General features: G+C 39.1%; 1 protein-coding gene across 1 annotated transcript in view; it reads right to left on the bottom strand.

Annotated features, from left to right (window-relative positions):
* The window catches only part of LOC103479345 (calsyntenin-2-like), a 160,312-nt gene that overhangs the window by 49,542 nt on the left and 90,823 nt on the right, over positions 1–19,947 (bottom strand). Inside the window, exons 3-5 of the mRNA XM_081598634.1 lie at positions 5,419–5,614; positions 2,578–2,689; positions 2,220–2,316 (exon numbers count right to left, since the gene is read on the bottom strand). Coding sequence (XP_081454760.1) covers positions 2,220–2,316; positions 2,578–2,689; positions 5,419–5,614 — 405 coding nt within the window. The remainder of the gene's footprint in view (positions 1–2,219; positions 2,317–2,577; positions 2,690–5,418; positions 5,615–19,947) is intronic.

The following is a 19,947-nucleotide window of genomic DNA, read 5'->3' on the forward strand; positions in this document are numbered from 1 at the left end:
AACCCCCTCACTCTGCTTCGGCAAAAAGGAATGAAGGAAGCGAGTGAGATCCAGTCGGCTCAGAGAACATCAGAATGTAAAAGAAAGATAAGCTGACATGACAGAAGAAGACAAGCGAGGAATCAAAGTCAGACAGGGAAAATCTCTTTCCCTGACAGTCTGAGACCCAAATAAAATAGAAACATACCAACAATGTTTCTGCCACTTGACAACAGGTGGAACAAGCTAATTGCTAATTGTGTTAACCACCAACTTGATTTTCTCTTTTCTTAGAATAAATACAGTGAACCTGAATGTGTCTGTTGTGAAGTCGAACTATTGAGACTTCACGATATAAGTGTTACATGCATGGAGACTTGCTGATATTTATCACATGTTGGGCTTTTTAAAAGCAGGATAGTGTTGAAAAAGAGGGATGTTGGAGTTTTGGGTTAGGGCTAGATGTTCACCCCATCTTGGCTGTCATAATGTTTACTTTAGGTGGTTATTTGCAGAGAAGCTGGTGATCAGTTATAAAGTGCTACAAGTGTGAACCTTGCACTCAGAATAAAAGATGTATTTCTAGGAGCTTTACAGTATTTTTAGCGACCAATATGAAAGTAAAACATTGCAAGAACCGGTCTTACTTTTCTACTGTGACAAGAGACATTTTAGAGGCTCTATTCTCATACAAGAAGACCAAGAGTGGCAAACTGTCTAAAACAGTCTCCATTTCCTAAAAACTATGTCTTTATATCACCATTAATGCAAACTTAACTACGGTCTAAAGCTTAATAAAACAGTATTCACTTAAAAAGGAAGTCTGCTTTAGTCTTAGTCCTTCATTGACTAGCCGTTAGCATTAGCTTCCAGGCTCAAGTAATGTGCAGGTGTAGTACTACCTGTTTATAACATCTTAAAAAAACCTCACTTAGAAAATCTGCTATTTAAGGACCATTTTTTTCATCATTTTAATGGCTATTTGAAATAGTTTCCCTGATTAATTTTCAATTCACTCTCTAGTCTTTAATAAAATGAACTCCACATCTAACATTAAGTATTTGCTGCAGAGCAGTTCAATTACTTTTTCTATCTTGTGCTCCCTTCCACATTACGAAGTTACCACGGCTCTACAGAGAAAATCTAACCAATAACCTGCAGCTTACCCTGCCCTCCAAGCAGTATTATTGAGCGAACGAGGAGAGTAAGTCAGACTGGTGTCAAATACACAAAAAAAAAAATACTTGGAGATTAAAATCACAAAGCAATAAGACAAAAAATATTAATAAAAGCATGAACCACCCAGAGAGAGGTGAGTAACTGCAGAGAAAGTTCGTGTTTCTGTCTGACTGAACAGCAAATACACACACACGCACACCCCCCCACACACACACATACACACTCACACACGCACCCCTCCCCCTCCCCACACACACACACACACACGCAGTCTGCCTTCAGCTTGCATTACACTGCACTCAGATCACGCCGGGCTAGAGGCAGCCTAAATCCCAAAGTGAAATTTTACACAGACAGATACGCTTTAAATAGTGCATTCAACAGAAATAGAATACAAGCATTTAAGCACATAGGACAGGTGGGAAGAAATAAATTAGCAAATGATAAAAAAGAGACAAGTTTTGGTTTTGTGGTAGATTCTGTAAATGTTCGGCGACTTCTGAACCACGGAGAGATAAAATGCTGACATATTTTGCACATTTTTACATTGTGAGAAATTCCTTTTTTCATTTCAAACCCACTTTAATAGTATATCCTTGATTGCTAGCTTCCACAGAATGTTGAGGGATTTGTGTTCAAAGTTGGCCGCATCTATATTTAGCACAGGCATTTCATGTTTACACAAGGTTTGAGAGATCACAAGGAAAACATGCACAAAAGAGAAAATGTCCCATTTCTCTCATCAAGCCATTAACCATTCAGTTTGTGTTTAAATGAGGCAGAAATAACACAGTTAGCAGAAAACAGCCTGCTGCTTGTAATACAATTTAATCATATATTCCAAACGATATGTTTATGATTACAGATTAGTCCAAAGGGGCTGGATCACAGATTATTTTCTGTGAGCGTACTGTAAACCTGGTATACAGTACGCTTCAGAAAAATTAAGAAAAATGTTCAATTTTACTTTTTTGAACTTGGTCTCCTTCATATTGAACAGTTTATTTTCCCTCTTATAATACAATACCTCACTTCCCCATACATGCATGCAAAAAACTTACCATTGCGGTCTATGGCAAATGGGGTTCCCCCAGTCACAATTTCATAGTTACAGATCTGACTGTACTGCGGTGAACAGTCCTGGTCCCAAGCCTCCACCTGAAATCAAGTTCAGACAAATGGTCTTTTAACATTTAATATCTAAAATAAGAGACATAAAATAATAATAATGGAGGAAGTTTTAAAACATTTTAGCTAAAGGCTAGTGTTCTCACTGGGGATGCACCAAGAAAAAAAAAACAGAATCTGGTTTATTCACTACCCCCTTCACACCATATAAAAGAACGACCAAGAAAAAAGGAACTGACATTGCTTGGTGGTTCAGTTCAACAACCCCACAATCAATATCTGAATAAATACCTGCAGGATGCTGTCATAGATCTTGCCTTCAGTCACTGACGCCTTGTACAGAGACTCTCTAAACACGGGGCTGAACTCGTTAACATCATCCACCTGAATGTGAACCACAGCCCTGAATTCAGGAAGACAAGATGAAAGAAGGGAGCCCATTGTAAAATATGGACATAAGAAAAGCATGAATGTTTGATAAAAAAAAAAAAAAGAAAAAGGAGGACAATGATAAAAGAAAAATAGGTATGGAAAAAGAGATGACAGAAAGAAAATTTGAGTCATGAGTGGGGACTGAAATGCCCCAAAGTTTAATTCGTCGTCAGACGCAGGAGCATGAGAGTGTGCAGCCTTCAGGGGCTCACAAGCAGCAATGTCAACGCATTTGTTTGAGAAGAAAATGACAGCGCGTCAGCTCAATGTTGCCATAGCTTTTGATGGGATGTGAGAATGTGTATTGGATCTCTGGATAAAGTTTGTGTGTCATGGGTCTGCTTATTAAAATATATATATATATGTATGTATCATATTTGCATCTAAAAGCTAATTGCGCTTTGATTTACTGATGCAGAGCAACTATAAATTCAGCTTTCAAGAGGATTAATGGACGACATGAACAAAAGAGTAAGAGGAAGAGCAACGATTATGTAGATTACTGTGATCTTGCAGGAGTGTTCCCGGAGTAGGCACTGAGACAAACCGACAATGAAAACAAACAAAAGCCAATTTCACAAGAGGGCGATAAAAGGACAAAACGGGAGGGCAAGGCCAAAGTCTGAAAGCTGAATATGAAGGATTTAATAGGCAGCTTGGCAAAGCTGCAGGCTAGAGAAATGATTCTATACAGTAAATTAAACCTTTTGTCTCGACTTTGCTGTGGCGGCATTAGAGATTTTGCTTTCACCATTAATGATTTGACCACGGCACTGAAAAATCTAGTATTTATCTTTGGATTCTGTTGTTGCATTATTTTTTTAAAGAAACAGATTTTTCTTTCAAAACAAGACCTTAAAGTAAAGTTATTATCAAAGTACAGAATCCAATCTGGATCCGGATTGAACAGCAGGTGAATCCAGATCCGGATCCCAGCCCACATTTTCAGGTAAAGAAATGGACCTTATATGTTGACTCATAAAATATCCATCCATCCATCCATCCATCCATCCATTTTCTTGCACCCTTTTTCCCTCAGTGGGGTCGGGAGGGGTGCTGGTGCCCATCTCCAGCCAACGTTTCGGGCGAGAGGCGGGGTACACCCTGGACAGGTCGCCAGTCTGTCTCAGGGCAACACAGAGACACACAGGACACACAACCATGCACACACACACACAGGGGCAATTTGGAGAGGCCAATTAACCTGACAGTCATGTTTTTGGACTGTGGGAGGAAACCGGAGTACCCGGAGAAAACCCACACATGCACAGGAAGAACATGCAAACTCCATGCAGAAAGACCCCAGGCCGGGAATTGAACCCAGAACCTTCTTGCTGCAAGGCAACAGCTCTACCAACTGCGCCACTGTGCAGCCCTCTCATAAAATATGGTAATGTAAATAAACTTAGGTTAAAATAAATGTCATATTTCTGTCGTATAATATGTAGGCAAATATAACAAGGAGGATTTGCTCTTCACAAGCTTAGGAGCTCCTGATTAAGAAAGCTCTTTATTATTTATCGCATAGCAACGTTTTTGTTAGTCACAAACTATTAGTAAAGCAATGTGCAGCTTAGTGTGTTTTCTAGCACACACAAGCAAATCACTCAACTAAAACTAATACATTTACCCATTTTACTGATGTTTCCGCACTAAGGTCTGCAAATGAACCAACATTAGATGCAGTTTTCTTCAGCAGCAGTCGTCACCGTCAACATTTTACTGTGCATCTAAGAAGACACATCTGTCCAGTTAATGCCATTAGCCTAATGAGGAGTATTTAAGGTGTTGTGCTCTGTAGCGTGTCACAAAACCACACACACAAGCAGACATGCGTGCGCTCTTTAATTTGAATTTCTTCTGAGAAAAACCATCACGCATCCTTTTCTCTTGTTGCTTTTTTTCCCCACTACAGAGCAGTAGTTTACTTTAGCATCATTCCAACTCTGACTCAAAGAGCAGAGAGTTTGATTTGATGTTGTCCGCACCACTATGACCGTCTGCCAGTCTAATTCCTGAGCCGCAAACGCAAAGACAGACAAATCTCATCGAACGGCAATAAGCACAAAATATTCTTGTATAAACATACAAGTTTCAGATCCATCTCCTGTACCAATTAAAATAGTGATAGTTTATATGTAAAATATTGTAGCTATTGATATGGATTGTTTCTCTGAACTATTCCTCTTTGCCGATTAAGTTTTCTCCTGGTTGACAGCTAACAACGCACTAGAAATATTCATATGTTCCCCTATTGCTTGCCAGTTTGCATTATTTAGTGTTATTCCAGCTTTTAATTTTGTGTCGTCTTTTATGTTCCTCTTCATAGAAGCTACATCTGTCCAGGCATTTTTGATTAATTGTGACTGCTGCCAACAACTTCATGTTCTCCCATGTCTCTCCTGGACAACAGCTGAGCTTTTGCTGCGGCTAACGTTATGTGCCGTCTACCAACCAGACTAGAAAACTGGCTCTGACTTGTCTGTTTAGCTTCATTTCTGTTCTAGATATACTTTTTCCTCTACCACAGAAAGTACTCCTCCTTTGTGTTTCTTTTCTTTTTTTTTCTTTTTCTGTCGTCTCAAACACTCAGTCAGCCGTGGCAGGTTGCTGCTGGAGGCTCCTTGCTGTTGAAAGGGAGTTTTTTAAGGCCAACATCCAGAGTTACATAAAGATTTGTAACCCTGGCGCTGGACTTACTTGTGAGATTTTTTCCAGTTGGCTCCACCAGGGCCGGCGCCACAGTCGTAAGCCTGGATGATGAAGGTGTATTCCTTCTGGCTCTCACAGTCCACATGACTGCTGGCTCTCAGGACTCCTTCTCCTGATGTGCGATTCAACACCACTGCCTCAAAAGGGGCATCCTGACCAAAGATCTTGAAGGAGCAAATCTCCCCTGGGAAGAAGAAGAAAAAAAAAACTGAATTCAACGTGGTGGCACAAAATGAACAAATCGAGCGATTGTTGTGTTTTAGTATATGTCTGTTGCCGAGTCAGCTAAGGAACAATTAAAGAAAGAATTTTAAAAAATCAAAAAGTATTTAAAAATCATTGTTCACCAGTAAAACCCTTCTGTCATGTTTGGAAAATGAAAACATCTCGCTCTGGCAGTGTCTTTTGTGTGTTTACTGAAAATAACCCCTCCTATGCCAAAGTTTGATCTTTGACTGAAATTCTTTGGCAGAAGATAGAAGAATTTTAATATAATTTTGTACAACATTGTATGTTTTGTCTTCCCCTCCACACACACAAACACTCATTGCCCTCCCTCCAGAGTAATATTATCAAACCCAGCAGTAGCTCTGAAACCACTCAGAGAATTCAAACATGTGGGTAATGAATCTGAACTAACAAGAAAACACAGCAGCTGGCTTTTTGCTTTGTTTTTGCAGTGCAGCTATTATTTCAAATTTCAGCCTCTGTTTCATTTCTCTGCACAGAAACTTTGTCAGCTCCTGGTGTGCCATATGGAGAATTATATTGCTTCTGATTTTTCTTTGTGTGCACCAACTGATTCCACCGAGTGAAGGTATGTCTCTCACGTGGCTTTAGAAGTTCATTTCATGCACAGGTTTTTGATTCTTTGATATCAAGAAGCGCGTAGGAAAAGAAACTAAAAGAACGTTTAAGCGGTAGAGGATGCGCGTCTAAACATCCAAACCCCTCTCCAAACGTTCCGCCAGTCACGTTTTGAGATCTTAACCTCTTCATAAGCTGACTCAATTGTTTGAATCCAGTTTTTCTGAAAAAATAATGTTCCCGTCCGTAACAGAGGGCTTCGAGGCGACATGTATTTTCACACTTAAAGTCTGTGCAAAGTAGGCAAAGCAATTGCAGAGATGCAGTTCAACACAGATGTATGGAAAATACATGCTTAGCTATAAAAAGCAGGAAGGAAAGAATAGCCTTGAACCCACTTCCACTTGCAAGTCTTACATAAGTGGGAAAAAAATCCCCAATAATATGAATTTAATATAGTGGTGCTACCTTTACGCATAAACCTTGACATTCTGGTGCAAAGGGGGGGAAAGATGTTTCTACTTAACACTTTGAGGATGAATGCAAATCCATTTTCTGCTCCATCTGTTGCAGGAAATGCATTTCCTTGGATTGCCTTTTATATGAGAACATGACAGAAGTGTGGAGCGGAGGAAAGGAAATGAGGACAAATTTGATGGCCCCAATGTATATGTAAATTGTTGTGGCAGATATTTTTGCCAACTAATGCATACTTTCCACACTTGCCGTTTTACTTTGCTTTACCAGATAGAACAAAGAATTTTCTCACCGCTGTGGAGCATCAAAAAAAAAAAATTCAATTATTGCCTCCTTTGCAGCATCTTTTGCTAAATTGGTACCTCTGAAACTTTTTCAACATCCTATCATGTTGTAGCTACAAGCTTTGACTGGATCATTCTAAAGTAATAATAATAATAATAATAATATCTATCACATAAAACCCCAATGAAATACACTGAAGTCTGTAGCTGCAACATTACTAACCATTAAAGAAGTTCAAGTGGGTTCAATACTTTATCAAAGCACTGCATGTCAGGCAGAAAAAGATGCAATGTTTTCCAGTAAATACATATCGAATTTTTTTTTTTTCAGTAGGAACCTGACCCCTCACCATGCAACACTAATGTAGAACAGCAAAGAAGTCAGCTGAAATGAATTCGATAGCAACAATCATCCAAAATAGATGGCGCTCCACAGGAAGCCCGAGTCCAATAGACTTCATCCACAGAAATGTCAAGCTGTCAGGAAATATGCATTTCACAAAATGTAAAATTGCTAATATAATGGGAGCGGACAGGATGAGCATGATTAATAAGAAAATGATTCTCCATGAGCGAACGTGTTGTCACAAGGAGCCAAAACTAATTTGTGTATTCCCTGTGTAAAAAGGACTTGACAGAGCGTTTAATTTCTTCCAATTTTATTTCAATTTGTCGAGTTTACCAGTTGCTCACACTTTGTCTTGAATCACACCGAGTGATACATCAAACTCATCTGCATGTAGGTGAAACAAAGAAGGACTTCCCAATAAAACCGAGGGCCACACTTTTATTTCTTGAAGGCGTAGCGCGCACGCCGAATTAGAAAGTGAAGACAAACTCTTGACAGCTAATGTATACACACAGGCGTATAAGTCTTAATAAAGTGTGATAAATTGAAGCGTGGAGAGAACAGGTTGGGAAGCTTCCCTTTTAATTCGAGAGTTTTGGAGAATTTAAAGTCCTTTAGATTAAAGCTGCACCACAGCAACTGCACATCATTAGGAAAGAAAATGCATTACATGCTGCTCTTCAATACTAGAACCCACGGTTAAAGAAGAGCAGACAAATAGGATCCGTTTATTTTTTAGTAACTGCAAACATAATTGTGAAAACAATAAGAAGCGATCTCCGGAGTGAGCTCAAAGCACAAGCTCCCAGACAGACCTCAAAATAGAAACAGAACATTTAAATCTCTTCTTAATCAAAACGCTGCTGACAATCCATCTGGTGTTTTTGTTCCTGAGTGGAGATGCAAGAAGCTCCCATCTCACGGTGGATTCTGTGTCTGTGTTGGAGGCTGCGAACATGGTGGGAGGGAGCGGTAAACCTTGATTAAAGGAACTTTCAAAGCATGCAGAGTATCAGTGGGCCTTAAGCCTCCCGTCCCTCACGCTCCCTCATTGCCCAGCTCACCGTCGTCATTACTGCTCCACTTTAATTAAAGACCGGAATGAACTGCACTTCTTTACTGAATCATTAACCACCGTAATACTTCTGCATCCACACAGCAATACAGGCTGTCTCTGTGTGTAACAGGTTTCTGCAGACTGACCTAAAAATGCAGTGGAGGGTATATTTAAAAAAAGGGAAAAAACTCAGCTCTTAGCGTTTTGTTTAGGATCTTTAACGTACTATAACAAACCCCATTCGGCCTGCCAAACTTTATTATTTAGAATACCAGAATAAAGACAATTAAATACATATGCATGCTACACTTTTCACATTTTTGAAAATAAAGTACCATTTTTCTTTAATATCTCATTATTGTACGGCGCCCCCTACGGGACATGGAGGATTTTTGTTCAGTTCATGCGGCATAATTGAATACTGTAAACCTTTCTAATGGTCGCCATCGTACTTTCTGCTATAAGGTTTTCGTGAGGGTTTTTCATGAATGTTAATATGTCACTGTGAAATATCTGACGTTTTATCTTTTTCTTTAGGATAAAAATGCACCACAAACCGATGATTTAAACAGAAACTTAAGAAGGAAAAGAAAAAAATACATCCAAATATTTGGACTATTTCTGAGTTATTATCACAGGGTAATAAGTCATCTGACAGTTTTGATTGTGTCTCTTTTATTTTGGTGGTCTGAATGGTTTAAATGCCCGTTTCCATCTCAGCCTGATACAAACAGACATAAACATGCAGTGAATAAATCAATTTTCAATCCGTTTTTTGCACCAAAGAGTTAAGAATAAACATGTTTTCACTGAGGCTTTTTAAATGTGTATAGATTTGAAATTTTACATTAACATTTGTGACTGTATACAAAATAGACCAGCAAATATTGCAGTAAGGACATTGCGATGGAACGCAAAAGAAAAAGTTTTCCCCCCCCATGTTTCCTCGGGGGCTCCGTGTTATTGCACTATTTTGTGTTGGTCTGTCATTTAAATAATAATAACAGTGTAAAATACATGGCAGTCTTTGATTTTATTAAGACTCTACGCAGATGAAAGAGCACTCAGAGTAACCCTTTTATTCAAAACGTAGAAAAATACCAGTAAGCCACTAAGTACACCACCTGAAAACAAGTCGAAAGGAGCTGCTCTTCGGCTACTTCGAGCAATGAAAATGCAAATGGGAGGAGGAGGATAAAAACAAATTAGGGTTCATGGCCTCTCAATGAGCTTTTCCTCTGCTGGCTGTAATTTGATTTTATCTTCTCTATCTCTAAGGTGTATAATGAGGACACAATGAGGACAAAGACTGGCGTGCAGTTAACTGCCGTGATAGGTCTGGATATCGTTTCTCGACGAGAGATAATGAAAGTGTCGACTTTGGTAGATGTCAACCGTGAATGTTAGCTTGAAATTTCTAAATCTTTTTCCTAAAACATATTCTTGCAAAATGCAGCCGAGACATTATGTTTTAATGACATCAATTTGAAAGGCATCAGGCCGGTTTAAATGTTGTTTCTTTGATTTGTTTTGATTGACTATGCAGGAAGCATTCATCTTTCCATGTGTTTTTATTATCAAGCTAACGTTTAATTAGCTTCTTTGTTGTTTTTGCTCGTTTTAAAGTTCTTCAATAATACAAAAGACACATCAATTAATTCAATTCCATCCAAAAACACTTTATTAATCCCACAGGGATTACAAACTTGCACGATATTCAATTTGTGAACATCAGTCACGTTAATGTTCAGGCATCTTAGAAGAGCTCGTATTGGCTGATTGCAGTTTGAAGGTTTGAGAAGTCCAGGTATTTATAAAGCTTTGAACTTTGAATCACCCGAGGCCCGAAACCATCACAAAGGATTTCAGGCTTAGTGAGGTTTAACCTGGGGTTTGCAGGGACATGAATGCAGCTTAACGTCTTACAGGGCTAGATTGCCATGGTTACTTACTTTTGGACACCTAACTTACTCCAGACACAGGTTTTATTTGAGATGAGGCGCATTTGAAAATACAAGGCATGGCCTAGTAACTCTGTTGAAAAATAATCAAAAAATAATAATAAAATCCGATAAGTCCTACTTATTGAAATGAAAGATAAAAGTGCCAACTTTACCAAAAGAATTGTAAACTTTTTATCTTGGCTGATATTAGACGCTAATCTTTCAGTGCTTTTTTTAAAATTTATTTTAACTTATCCATCCAAAGACGTCTTGAAATGTCTCGTTTCATCTTTGTTTTGGAATAATGAAGTTTTACAGTGACTGCTTTCAAAAACATACAATATTCCATCACCTTTGTTCCCAATATAAACAATTTCTGACTTTTTTTTTTTACTCAGTGCAGCCATTGTAGCTAACCATTGTAGTTTAAAATAAAATAGAATCTGAAGCAATTCATCAGAGGCTCTTTAAGATAGCAGGCCGCTATAAGTTGCAGTTGGGAGGACTGTCGCCACGTCTTTGTTTGACCTCAGACTGAAAAACTCGCAGCTCACACGAGAGAAAAGAACGCAGATCAAGCACACTAATGCAAGATTACATTCAATCCGTCTTTTCAGCCAGGACTGCCGTTGTCTTATAGCCAACACACACACACTCACACACACACGCACGCACACACCAACACACACGCACACACAAAGGAATGGGGCATATTAATTATTCAATGCTACGGGCTTTGGTGATCTGGGATAAAAATTAATGTTAACAGCAACCTCTGAGACAGATTGTAATTCATCAGATGAACTCTTCTGCTTATTTTTCGTCAGTGTTACCAAATAGCTATGAGATGGAGCGTCACATGTACTGCTGAGGCTGCCGTCAGGCTGCCAGTCGTGTTACCATTTCAGAAAACTAAATGGTTTATGTTGGTTTAAATGTGAAGAAATGTAGCTGTCAAGTCCTGTGGCTAACATGAGACGTATAGCCTATTTCATGTAGGACAATTGTCAAATTTTCAAAGCACTGTTGTACATTGTTGTGTTAATTTTGCTATAACAAGTGACATGTACATGCACAGAAAATTTAGAAAGTGAACATAAAAATGCACTGGGTCTAAATATGACAGAAAAGACAGTTTTCAATGTACCACAACTCCTCCGACAAACATCAAGTCTGCGTCTAAAGTTAAAGTTCTTTGAAATTACTTTGTTAAAATTCATCCCCTCAGAAGAAAGGTTTACATAAAACACAGATACATTGACCACAACTCTGATGGATGCATCTCTATATTCAATAACTGGTTTACAGCAATTCTTTGCTTCAGCACAAATGTATTATAAAAACCAAATTACATGACAAAAGAAACTAAGCATGAAAACTGTAAAAAAAAAAAAAAAAAACATGCAGAAGGTGCTCGGCAGCAAGGCAGTGCGACTTAAAGTTGACTAAAGCGTCGATATTATTTAAGCCCCAAAGAAACTCTTTCTGTGAGAAGATCTGAAAAAAGGTAAATAAGGAACATAACAACACTAGTGGAGTTAAGACTGAAGAGAAGACTTAAAAATTGAAAATAAAATTCAATTGTAGAAGAAAAAAGTGTTAGACGGGATGAGGAGATGGATTTATCAGAGAAGCCTATTGTGTGCAAGAAAACTAATGCAGCTAAAAACAGCACCAGGAGCCTCTTGAGTTTATTAGCACACTTCTCCTTCTGCTCCTCACCTTCTCCTCCCAAAGCCACCTCTCCCTTCCTCCACAGCAGGTTTCGCAGCAGTAAGCAATTATTTAGCCCTTAACACGAGCGCTCGGATTCAGCACTCTGCCTTGCCCTCCTTTACTCCCCGACACACCTCACGCGCTCATCTGGCCGCCCTGTTCTAGGGTGGCCAGATGAGCCGCCCTAGATGAGCTTCCTGTGAAGTCTCGAGACTTCCTGTGAATTTGCAAACAATGCATCAACTGAGTTTTAAGACTTTTGCCAAATTCTGACAAAATCTTCAACAATTGTTTCACTTTAGATAAAATAGAAGAACCCAATATTAGCTAGATCCTCCAGCCGATACAGTCGTGGTACGACATGTTTGTCATTTGCTGGGAGTTTGAGGCTCATTGGACTTTGATATTAGTTTTGTCTCTTTACTCTATTTTTGGTACTGTGTATTTTGTTTATAGATTTGCATTTTTTGCTTATTTTATTATATAATTTCTGCCATTTAGCCTCAGCTCCACGTTCTACTGCACCCAACTCATCCATTCCCAGCCTAAATACTTTTTGTTTCAGTCAGCCTCCACTTATATCCTCTACTGTTTCCACTAGTTAGTTGTTTTCTGTCCCATTTCCTGCTTTATAGATCAGCTTTCATCCTGACCCCTCCTGCCTCTTTTCTATACATGGATCCACTAGATCACACATGACCTGATGTGCAGACATGAGAGTCAGAATCCCCAAAAATGTTTTACACCAATGTTACCATCTTAAGTAAAACCTATTAAAGAAGAACATAAAAATTCATATCGTCAAAAGTATTGGGTCACTTAATTTTACACAAACATGAATGTTAATTACATCCAGTCTTTCATACAAAACCGTTATTATAGAGCTGGCACAACCTATGCAGTTCAACAGCCTCCCTCAATCTTCTAGGAATGACTTCCAGCAGAGCATCTGAAAGGTCAGACCCTGATGCTGGACAAGGCGGCCATGTTCCAAGTCTCCACTCTAATTGATTTCAAATGTGTTCTGAGGTTGAGATCAGGTTTCTGTGCAGATCAGCCAAGATCGTCCAAAGTAAACCTGCTGTTTTATGTCTTTTTGGATTTTGCTTGTTGCAGTGGTGCCAGTCTTATTGAAACCGAAGGGGCCATTCTTTAAACTGTTCCCACAGATTCAGGAGCGTAAACTTGTTCAAACTTATGACGGCAGAATTGCTGTTGCTCTCAGTTGCTTTCAATACATTACGATACCATTTACAGTTTCACAACCCGACTTGTTCCACGGGTGACATATTACTTGAAATTACTTGAGCTCCTGGGAGTAACCTATTCTTTCAGAAGTGTTTGCAGAAGCAGTTTGTATGCTTAAGTACTTGAAATTATACCCCTGTGGCCAAGATGGGGGACAGTTAGTTAATGCACATTCACTCGCAGCTAAAAATGCAGAGTTTTTCCTCGAGACGTAAAAAGTGCTTCCCATTTGGGTGAGGAAAGAAGGCTCAGACTATTTGTGTTCATGGATATAAACAAAAACAGGTTCAGATCTTTAGTGGAGATGCAAAGAGTGACAGAGATCATTCTTTGCACTCTTTCCTCTGATTTCTGTATTTTAGCCACACTGACAAGAGGCAACTGGACTCTTGTTCTCGTCTCCATATTTGATGCAGCTGTAAAGAGTTGAAGTCCTAAGACATTTGGTGCAAGTCGCCTCAATAATCCTCAATAATCCCTCAGAACAGTGATGGACGGGCTGAAAGAGGTTAGCTTTTGAAATCCTGGCGATTACAATACCAGCCGCAAAATCGTAGCAGGTCTGAAAGACAACATCCTGGCAGTGGGAGCAGATTGGTGATGAATTGTAACACACCTTCAGGTGAGCTTAAGCCCCCTGTTATGTTTGCTTGTCACAAAAAAACAAGAATGTCTGTTTAATTATATAAAATTGTCAGAAAGCAATTTTCTATCCAGCAATACAGAATGGACTGACCCATCATTTATAATGTAATAGTTTTACTTGGCATTTTGCTTTATCTGTAGAGTGATGTTGATAAATGAACATAAACATCTCCTCTGTTCAAGCTCAAATTAAATATATCAAGTACAACTCCAACATCCAAATTCTTCTCTGCAGCTCCTCCAACAGGCTCTCTGGAGTAAACTCGCACAATACACAGCCTGCACATGCTCCCACATGTTTATTTTACCAAATGGGTATCAATCTTTTCGTGCTGCTGGCTTATTATCCACGGTGACATCAGGGCCTCGGGTTGTGGTCTCCAGACATTGTGGAAATAACATGTATCCCTGCCCTTCTCTCCACAGACTGATAATTCATCCTTTGACTTCCAGGATGATGAAAATAAATTTGCATTTTATCCAGCTACTTCAACTTCTACCCTAAAAAAATACAACAAATTAGAAACATGTTTCTGCACTGAGATGAGCAGGACCTGATCAAAAGTGTCATGTCCATGTCTAATTTCCTGACCCATGTGCCAAAATCATTCAGAATCAAAGATTGCACCAGTGAGAGGTTTATTTACAATATGAGAATATACAATGGATGATGCAGGTTTTCCTCTCAAGGAGGAGATGAGAAGGAAAGAATAGTTCATTTTCTTAGCGACTCTGGTGGTGGGTTTTACTCTGGGGGGTGGGGGGGATAGTTAAATGACCCACGTGGTGGGAGCTTGTGTGAGGTGAGAGATTTCTGAGTGGAGCAGAACAGGGAGCTGGAGAGCAGGCAGCCAGGCGGGCAACAACAGAGACGAATGGAGCTGCGCTAGACGACTGCAGAGCAGGACAGTTTTTCCAGGGAGAAGATCTGTCAGGGACGTAATGGCTTGAATGATTTAGCATTTGGTAGCATTCCGGCGATAGCCTGAACCATGTTGGTTGATCGTCAGGCAAAGAATGGCGGGAATAGCAGCTTCTTTGCAGTGGTGTGAGAGCTGCAGATTGCTGACCGAGCTCACCAGTGGAGATTTGCTCAGCAGGGAAGAGCCTCTCACACATGCACGCGCGCGCACGCACGCACACACGCACACACACACACACACGAAAAACATTAAATATTCATGGGAAAAACTGACATGATGTCTCTCTCTGTCATCACAGAGGATATTGGTACCGTCTTTGTTATGTTTTCTGCAGACTATTTTATCTGACATGTACAGGCAGCATTTGAAAATATGTGAAATGAAACATTTTAATTCATTATACAGATTAAACCTTTTAGGAAAGAAAAAAATTGCTATTACTTTATTTGATGGTGTGTGCATAAGACTGATGTGATACCGATATAAACATGACATAACATCTGTCATGAAGATGAAGGAGTCTTTATGAGTGTCTGTCTGTTGTCATGAAGAGTCATTCGGTAAATAATGACACTTTTAATGCAAAGTTGCTTTAAAAGTTGCATTAAAAGTCCATCAAAAGTGCCAACTTTGCATTATTTTGCAAGTAATGACACTTTGTCACGTTTTAACCTAAAAACCGGGTCAATTTGTCCCACAACACAACAGGAGGGTTAAAAGTGTGAGAGCACAATGACTTTAAAGATTAAATAAAATACCAAGCTAACATCTGTAATGATGCAAACACAACCATTTTGTTATGGTGAAAAACCAAATAGGTGAAAGACAAAACTGCTAATTTACCAGCTTTAATCGGTTCTCAACGTGGGCGGTACCGCCCCCCAGGGGCGTTCAGAGGACGGCAGGGGGCGCTGGCGGACATTTTTACAAAAGGGGGGCGCTGGGATGCCTTTGGGGGGCGTTTGGTCGAAGGTAAACTTTACACCTTAAATGCACAACAATGCCAATTTAGACTTTGAGCAACTTGTTAAAACTGTATTGTGTAACATTAAATCATGCAACTGTATCGATGGCAGCTCTTCTTCTTTTCAGTGTTTGTTAGCTTCTGTTGGCGTTCATTTTATAGCGTTAACACCGGTGCTGTAAGTGGTCCGGTATGAAACGAGGGTGATAGAACAACACAGCACTTTTAAATTTCAATAATCAGAATGCAGAAATTGTTTCCGTTGTTTTAAAAGGTTTATGTCAGTCTGTCTTTTCCCCATCGATACGCTTCCCAACCGCCCTGCACCTTAGGGGCTTAAAAAAAAAAAAGACGGGCACATTGCGCAAAACTCTGAAACAGGAGAAGCGGGACATAAAACGGAGCGACGAACTAGATGTGAATTATGGCATAAAAACAGAGAATCCGACGCTGAACAGTGAAAAAATCAACACATGATGTATTTCACATCATGTGTTGATTAGGCGGGGCAGCAGGTGATGGGATTACTGATGGTGAACGTCAATAAACGATAAAATAAATCTAGCAACAGGAAAGAAACTAAAGTGGACATAGCAATAAACCAAGATAGGATAAAACTAATCAAATGAAACTAAATGGAAATGAATGAAGAACAAAATGCAAGAATAAACTAAGAACTAAAGTAAATACAGAGGTATAAAATGGTATGGCAAGACCTTTCGAGCAATAGTTAATACAGAGGACTGAATGGCAAGAATAAACAGACACTATTTCCACATAAAAGGTAAAATAATGTTGAAATGTCATGGGTTTGTTGAGACCACATCTAGTACTGAGAATAAATATATCGTACAGACCATAACAGTAAGTAACATCACTTATTTATGTTTTTAATTAGATTTGATATATTTATTTCTGGGGCTGCACAGTGGCGCAGTTGGTAGAGCTGTTACCTTGCAGCAAGAAGGTTCTGGGTTCAATTCCCAGCCCCGGTCTCTCTGCATGGAGTTTGCATGTTCTCCCTGTGCATGCATGGGTTCTCTCCGGGTACTCCGGTTTCCTCCCACAGTCCAAAAACATGATTGTCAGGTTAATTGGCCTCTCCAGATTGCCCCTAGGTGTGAGTGTGTGTGTGCATGGTTGTGTGTCTCTGTGTTGCCCTGCGACAGACTGGCGACCTGTCCAGGGTGACCCGCCTCTCGCCCGGAACGCCAGCTGGAGAAGAACCAGCAACCCTCCCAACCCCACTGAGGGACAAGGGTGTAAGAAAATGGATAAAATGGATGGATATTTATTTCTTCAATATTATTTTTCATGTCAGTGTTAATGTCATGAGGCTGATGACTCCATGACACTTTCAATTTGACTCATTAGGATTTGAATAAGAACCAGATTTGTTCTTTGTAATTTCTGCCCAGTAAAACTATTAATCTATAAATCAATAGACAGGTCTATATAAAGATATAATCCATGTTTCTGTCTCATATTTGTATGGCATTAAAAGGACCTGGAACTTTAGTTTTTCCACTGAAAGCTCTGGTTTGCACAATAAATGCCATGTGGGTGAAGTTTTATGGATGATACTCTGATGTCCCATGCTTGAGCACCTGCCCTTTTTGCTCCTTGCCCCCAAGTGCCATTTTGGTAAATTTTTTGTTTTGTTATATTTTTTTTGTTTTGGTATTATTATTTTCTAAGTCCTCTTCTGGCACATAATAAATAACATGTACTAAAATTATTAGTTTTTTGTTGGGGTTTTTTTTTGTACAACATAATAAGCCGGTCACCTTGTTATCTTTGACCTTTTGCCTGTGACGCATGACCCAGTTGCCTCTCGCGCAGTGCGATAAGGCAGCTAACTGGAGCTCAACGTAGCAAACGTTTCAGATTACAGAACCGTTTTTGGTGAATTAAAAAAACGTTTTTGGTGAATAAAGTGGACTTGCTGCTTGTCAGATGACGGAAAACGTTGAAGTATCGTTTCTGCTTCAGCTCGGAGTCACGGTTTAAGCAGAGAGGTAATGAAATACAACAGACACCGACAGGCCTCTGCGTCTGCCTTTCTCTGAAGAACCACTGAGTGGGAGGAGACAGCCAGGTGAGGAGAAACTGTTCTTATCTATCGATTCAGTGTTTCTATCATATAGACATTAGGCTGTTGTTGTTGTGCTATTAGCTAGCTGCTAGCTAACGATTTTGCTAGCAAAGCAAGACAACTAAAAAGCTTCTCCCCTGTATCTTTTTCCTTTGCTGCATAATGTACTTTTCATTTATTCTAGCATTAGGTAAATGTATCTTGAAGGAGAATAACACTTAAATAAAAGTCCAACAAGGATATTCATTTAGAATTAAAAATAACTCACCCTGAATTACCAAGATAGATATAATAAATGTAATAAAAATGTCATTAATGAAGGACAAAAAAAACTCAACCCAGACTTTAAGGTTAGGGTCTGGTTCGCAGAGTATGAAGTTGAATTTGATTCCCAATTATTCAATGGAAACAAAAAACTAACCTCAGTTAAGTAAAATACAATTGTAATCAAAACTTCTGGAATTGTAATGATTCCTTTAATAAAAAAAGTTTTGTTTAAAAGACTTTTTTAAATTAAATAACTCATTTTTACCAAACAAACATTTATTTGCCCACATCAGAAATCTTTTGTTGTGATTTTAGGTCCTGCTCACGTCATGTGAGAATCACAAGCAAAACTTTGAGTCACAAACAAAAACTTAGAATAGCAAGAAAAGATTTCTGATAAGCGCAAATAAGTTTGTTTTGCAAAAAGAAAGTTAACTTCATGAGTCAAAAATGTGTGATTTAAATTTTTTATAAAGTTTTTTTTAAGCAAAACTCAGTAGGCTTTTCTCATGGTGGCATGCATTAACAATTCAATATTTGCTTTTGTTTTCTTGTTTTTTTCTGCAGTTCCACGTTAAAGTTTGATGCAGCTCTGCTTTCCTGAATGGACCGTCTTCATCTCCACTGCAAGTGTAGCAAACAGGTAGCTCTGTTTTTTATAGATTACAGTCACTAAAAGGTTGCATTGAGCCCTTGTTTATATTTTTAATAGTGTAATTCTGTAAAGACAAAATATGTCTGGTGGTCTAGCTCTGATTTGCATATCTTTCTAAATTGCGGGTTTGAATATTGAAATACTTTCCTATAACAAAATAGACCTGAGGAAGGAAATTACTAATAAAATATCTTACATAGGCATAGTGTTATGCTCTATATGGAGATGTTTGTTAGCTTTGATTGTATATCTCACAATTTTGTAATTTATTGTCGTTAATTAAACTCTGAAAGCTGAGAGGCTTCGTTAATATTCTGTCCTAGAATGCGGTTTAATGTGCCCTTTTTTTGTTGTTGAGCACCTGCCCCTGTAGTGGCCTCTGCACGGCCCTGAGTCACAGAGAACGAGGTAATTAGTCCAAGTTTTGTCGTTTATTGAACGTTCAGAAACTACAGCGGCTGTGAGATGGGCCAAGACAAAGGTAAAACAACCCGAACAGGTAATCAACTCTAAACCACTCGCACCTGTTTATTCTCCGTCTCTCTGTCATTTAAGCACACCCGTGGCCATGGCAACCTCTTGCGCTCTCCAAGCCGACCAGAGATTAAAAACATAACATTCAGTCCGTTACGATATTAGGTTTTCAGGCTTGATATTTATTTGATCATTAATAAGCCTCCCTGGACACAGTGGTGGTTGATTAGTTCATTTTAAACTCCTGCTCTGTTTGTTATTTTGGTAATGGAACCGAAACGCACAGAATTGCGCAACACCTTGTTGAAACAATAATTACTGAGATTATTATTGTTGTTGGGTCGTTAATTTCAACACGTTTTGTTGATTTTTCTGTTGTTGTTCTTTACAAACGTTTTAAGCCAATCAGAGGACGTGCTGGTCTCAGCGTCCTGGCGGCGTTCAGTTTGTCACCTAATGCCGAGATCGACTCAAAACTTTCCACGATCGACGTGTTGCACCGCTGCTCTAACAAAACATTAAGAGTTCAGAAACAATATGAAATGGGAAAAAAGTTATTTATTAATTGATTAAGTGGTGTGTTAGATTGTTCTTGAAAAACTAATCAGTCACG

This window comes from Poecilia reticulata, chromosome 17 (genome assembly GCF_904066995.2).
Source record: "Poecilia reticulata chromosome 17, P_reticulata-male-v2, whole genome shotgun sequence".
Classification (NCBI taxonomy): domain Eukaryota; kingdom Metazoa; phylum Chordata; class Actinopteri; order Cyprinodontiformes; family Poeciliidae; genus Poecilia; species Poecilia reticulata.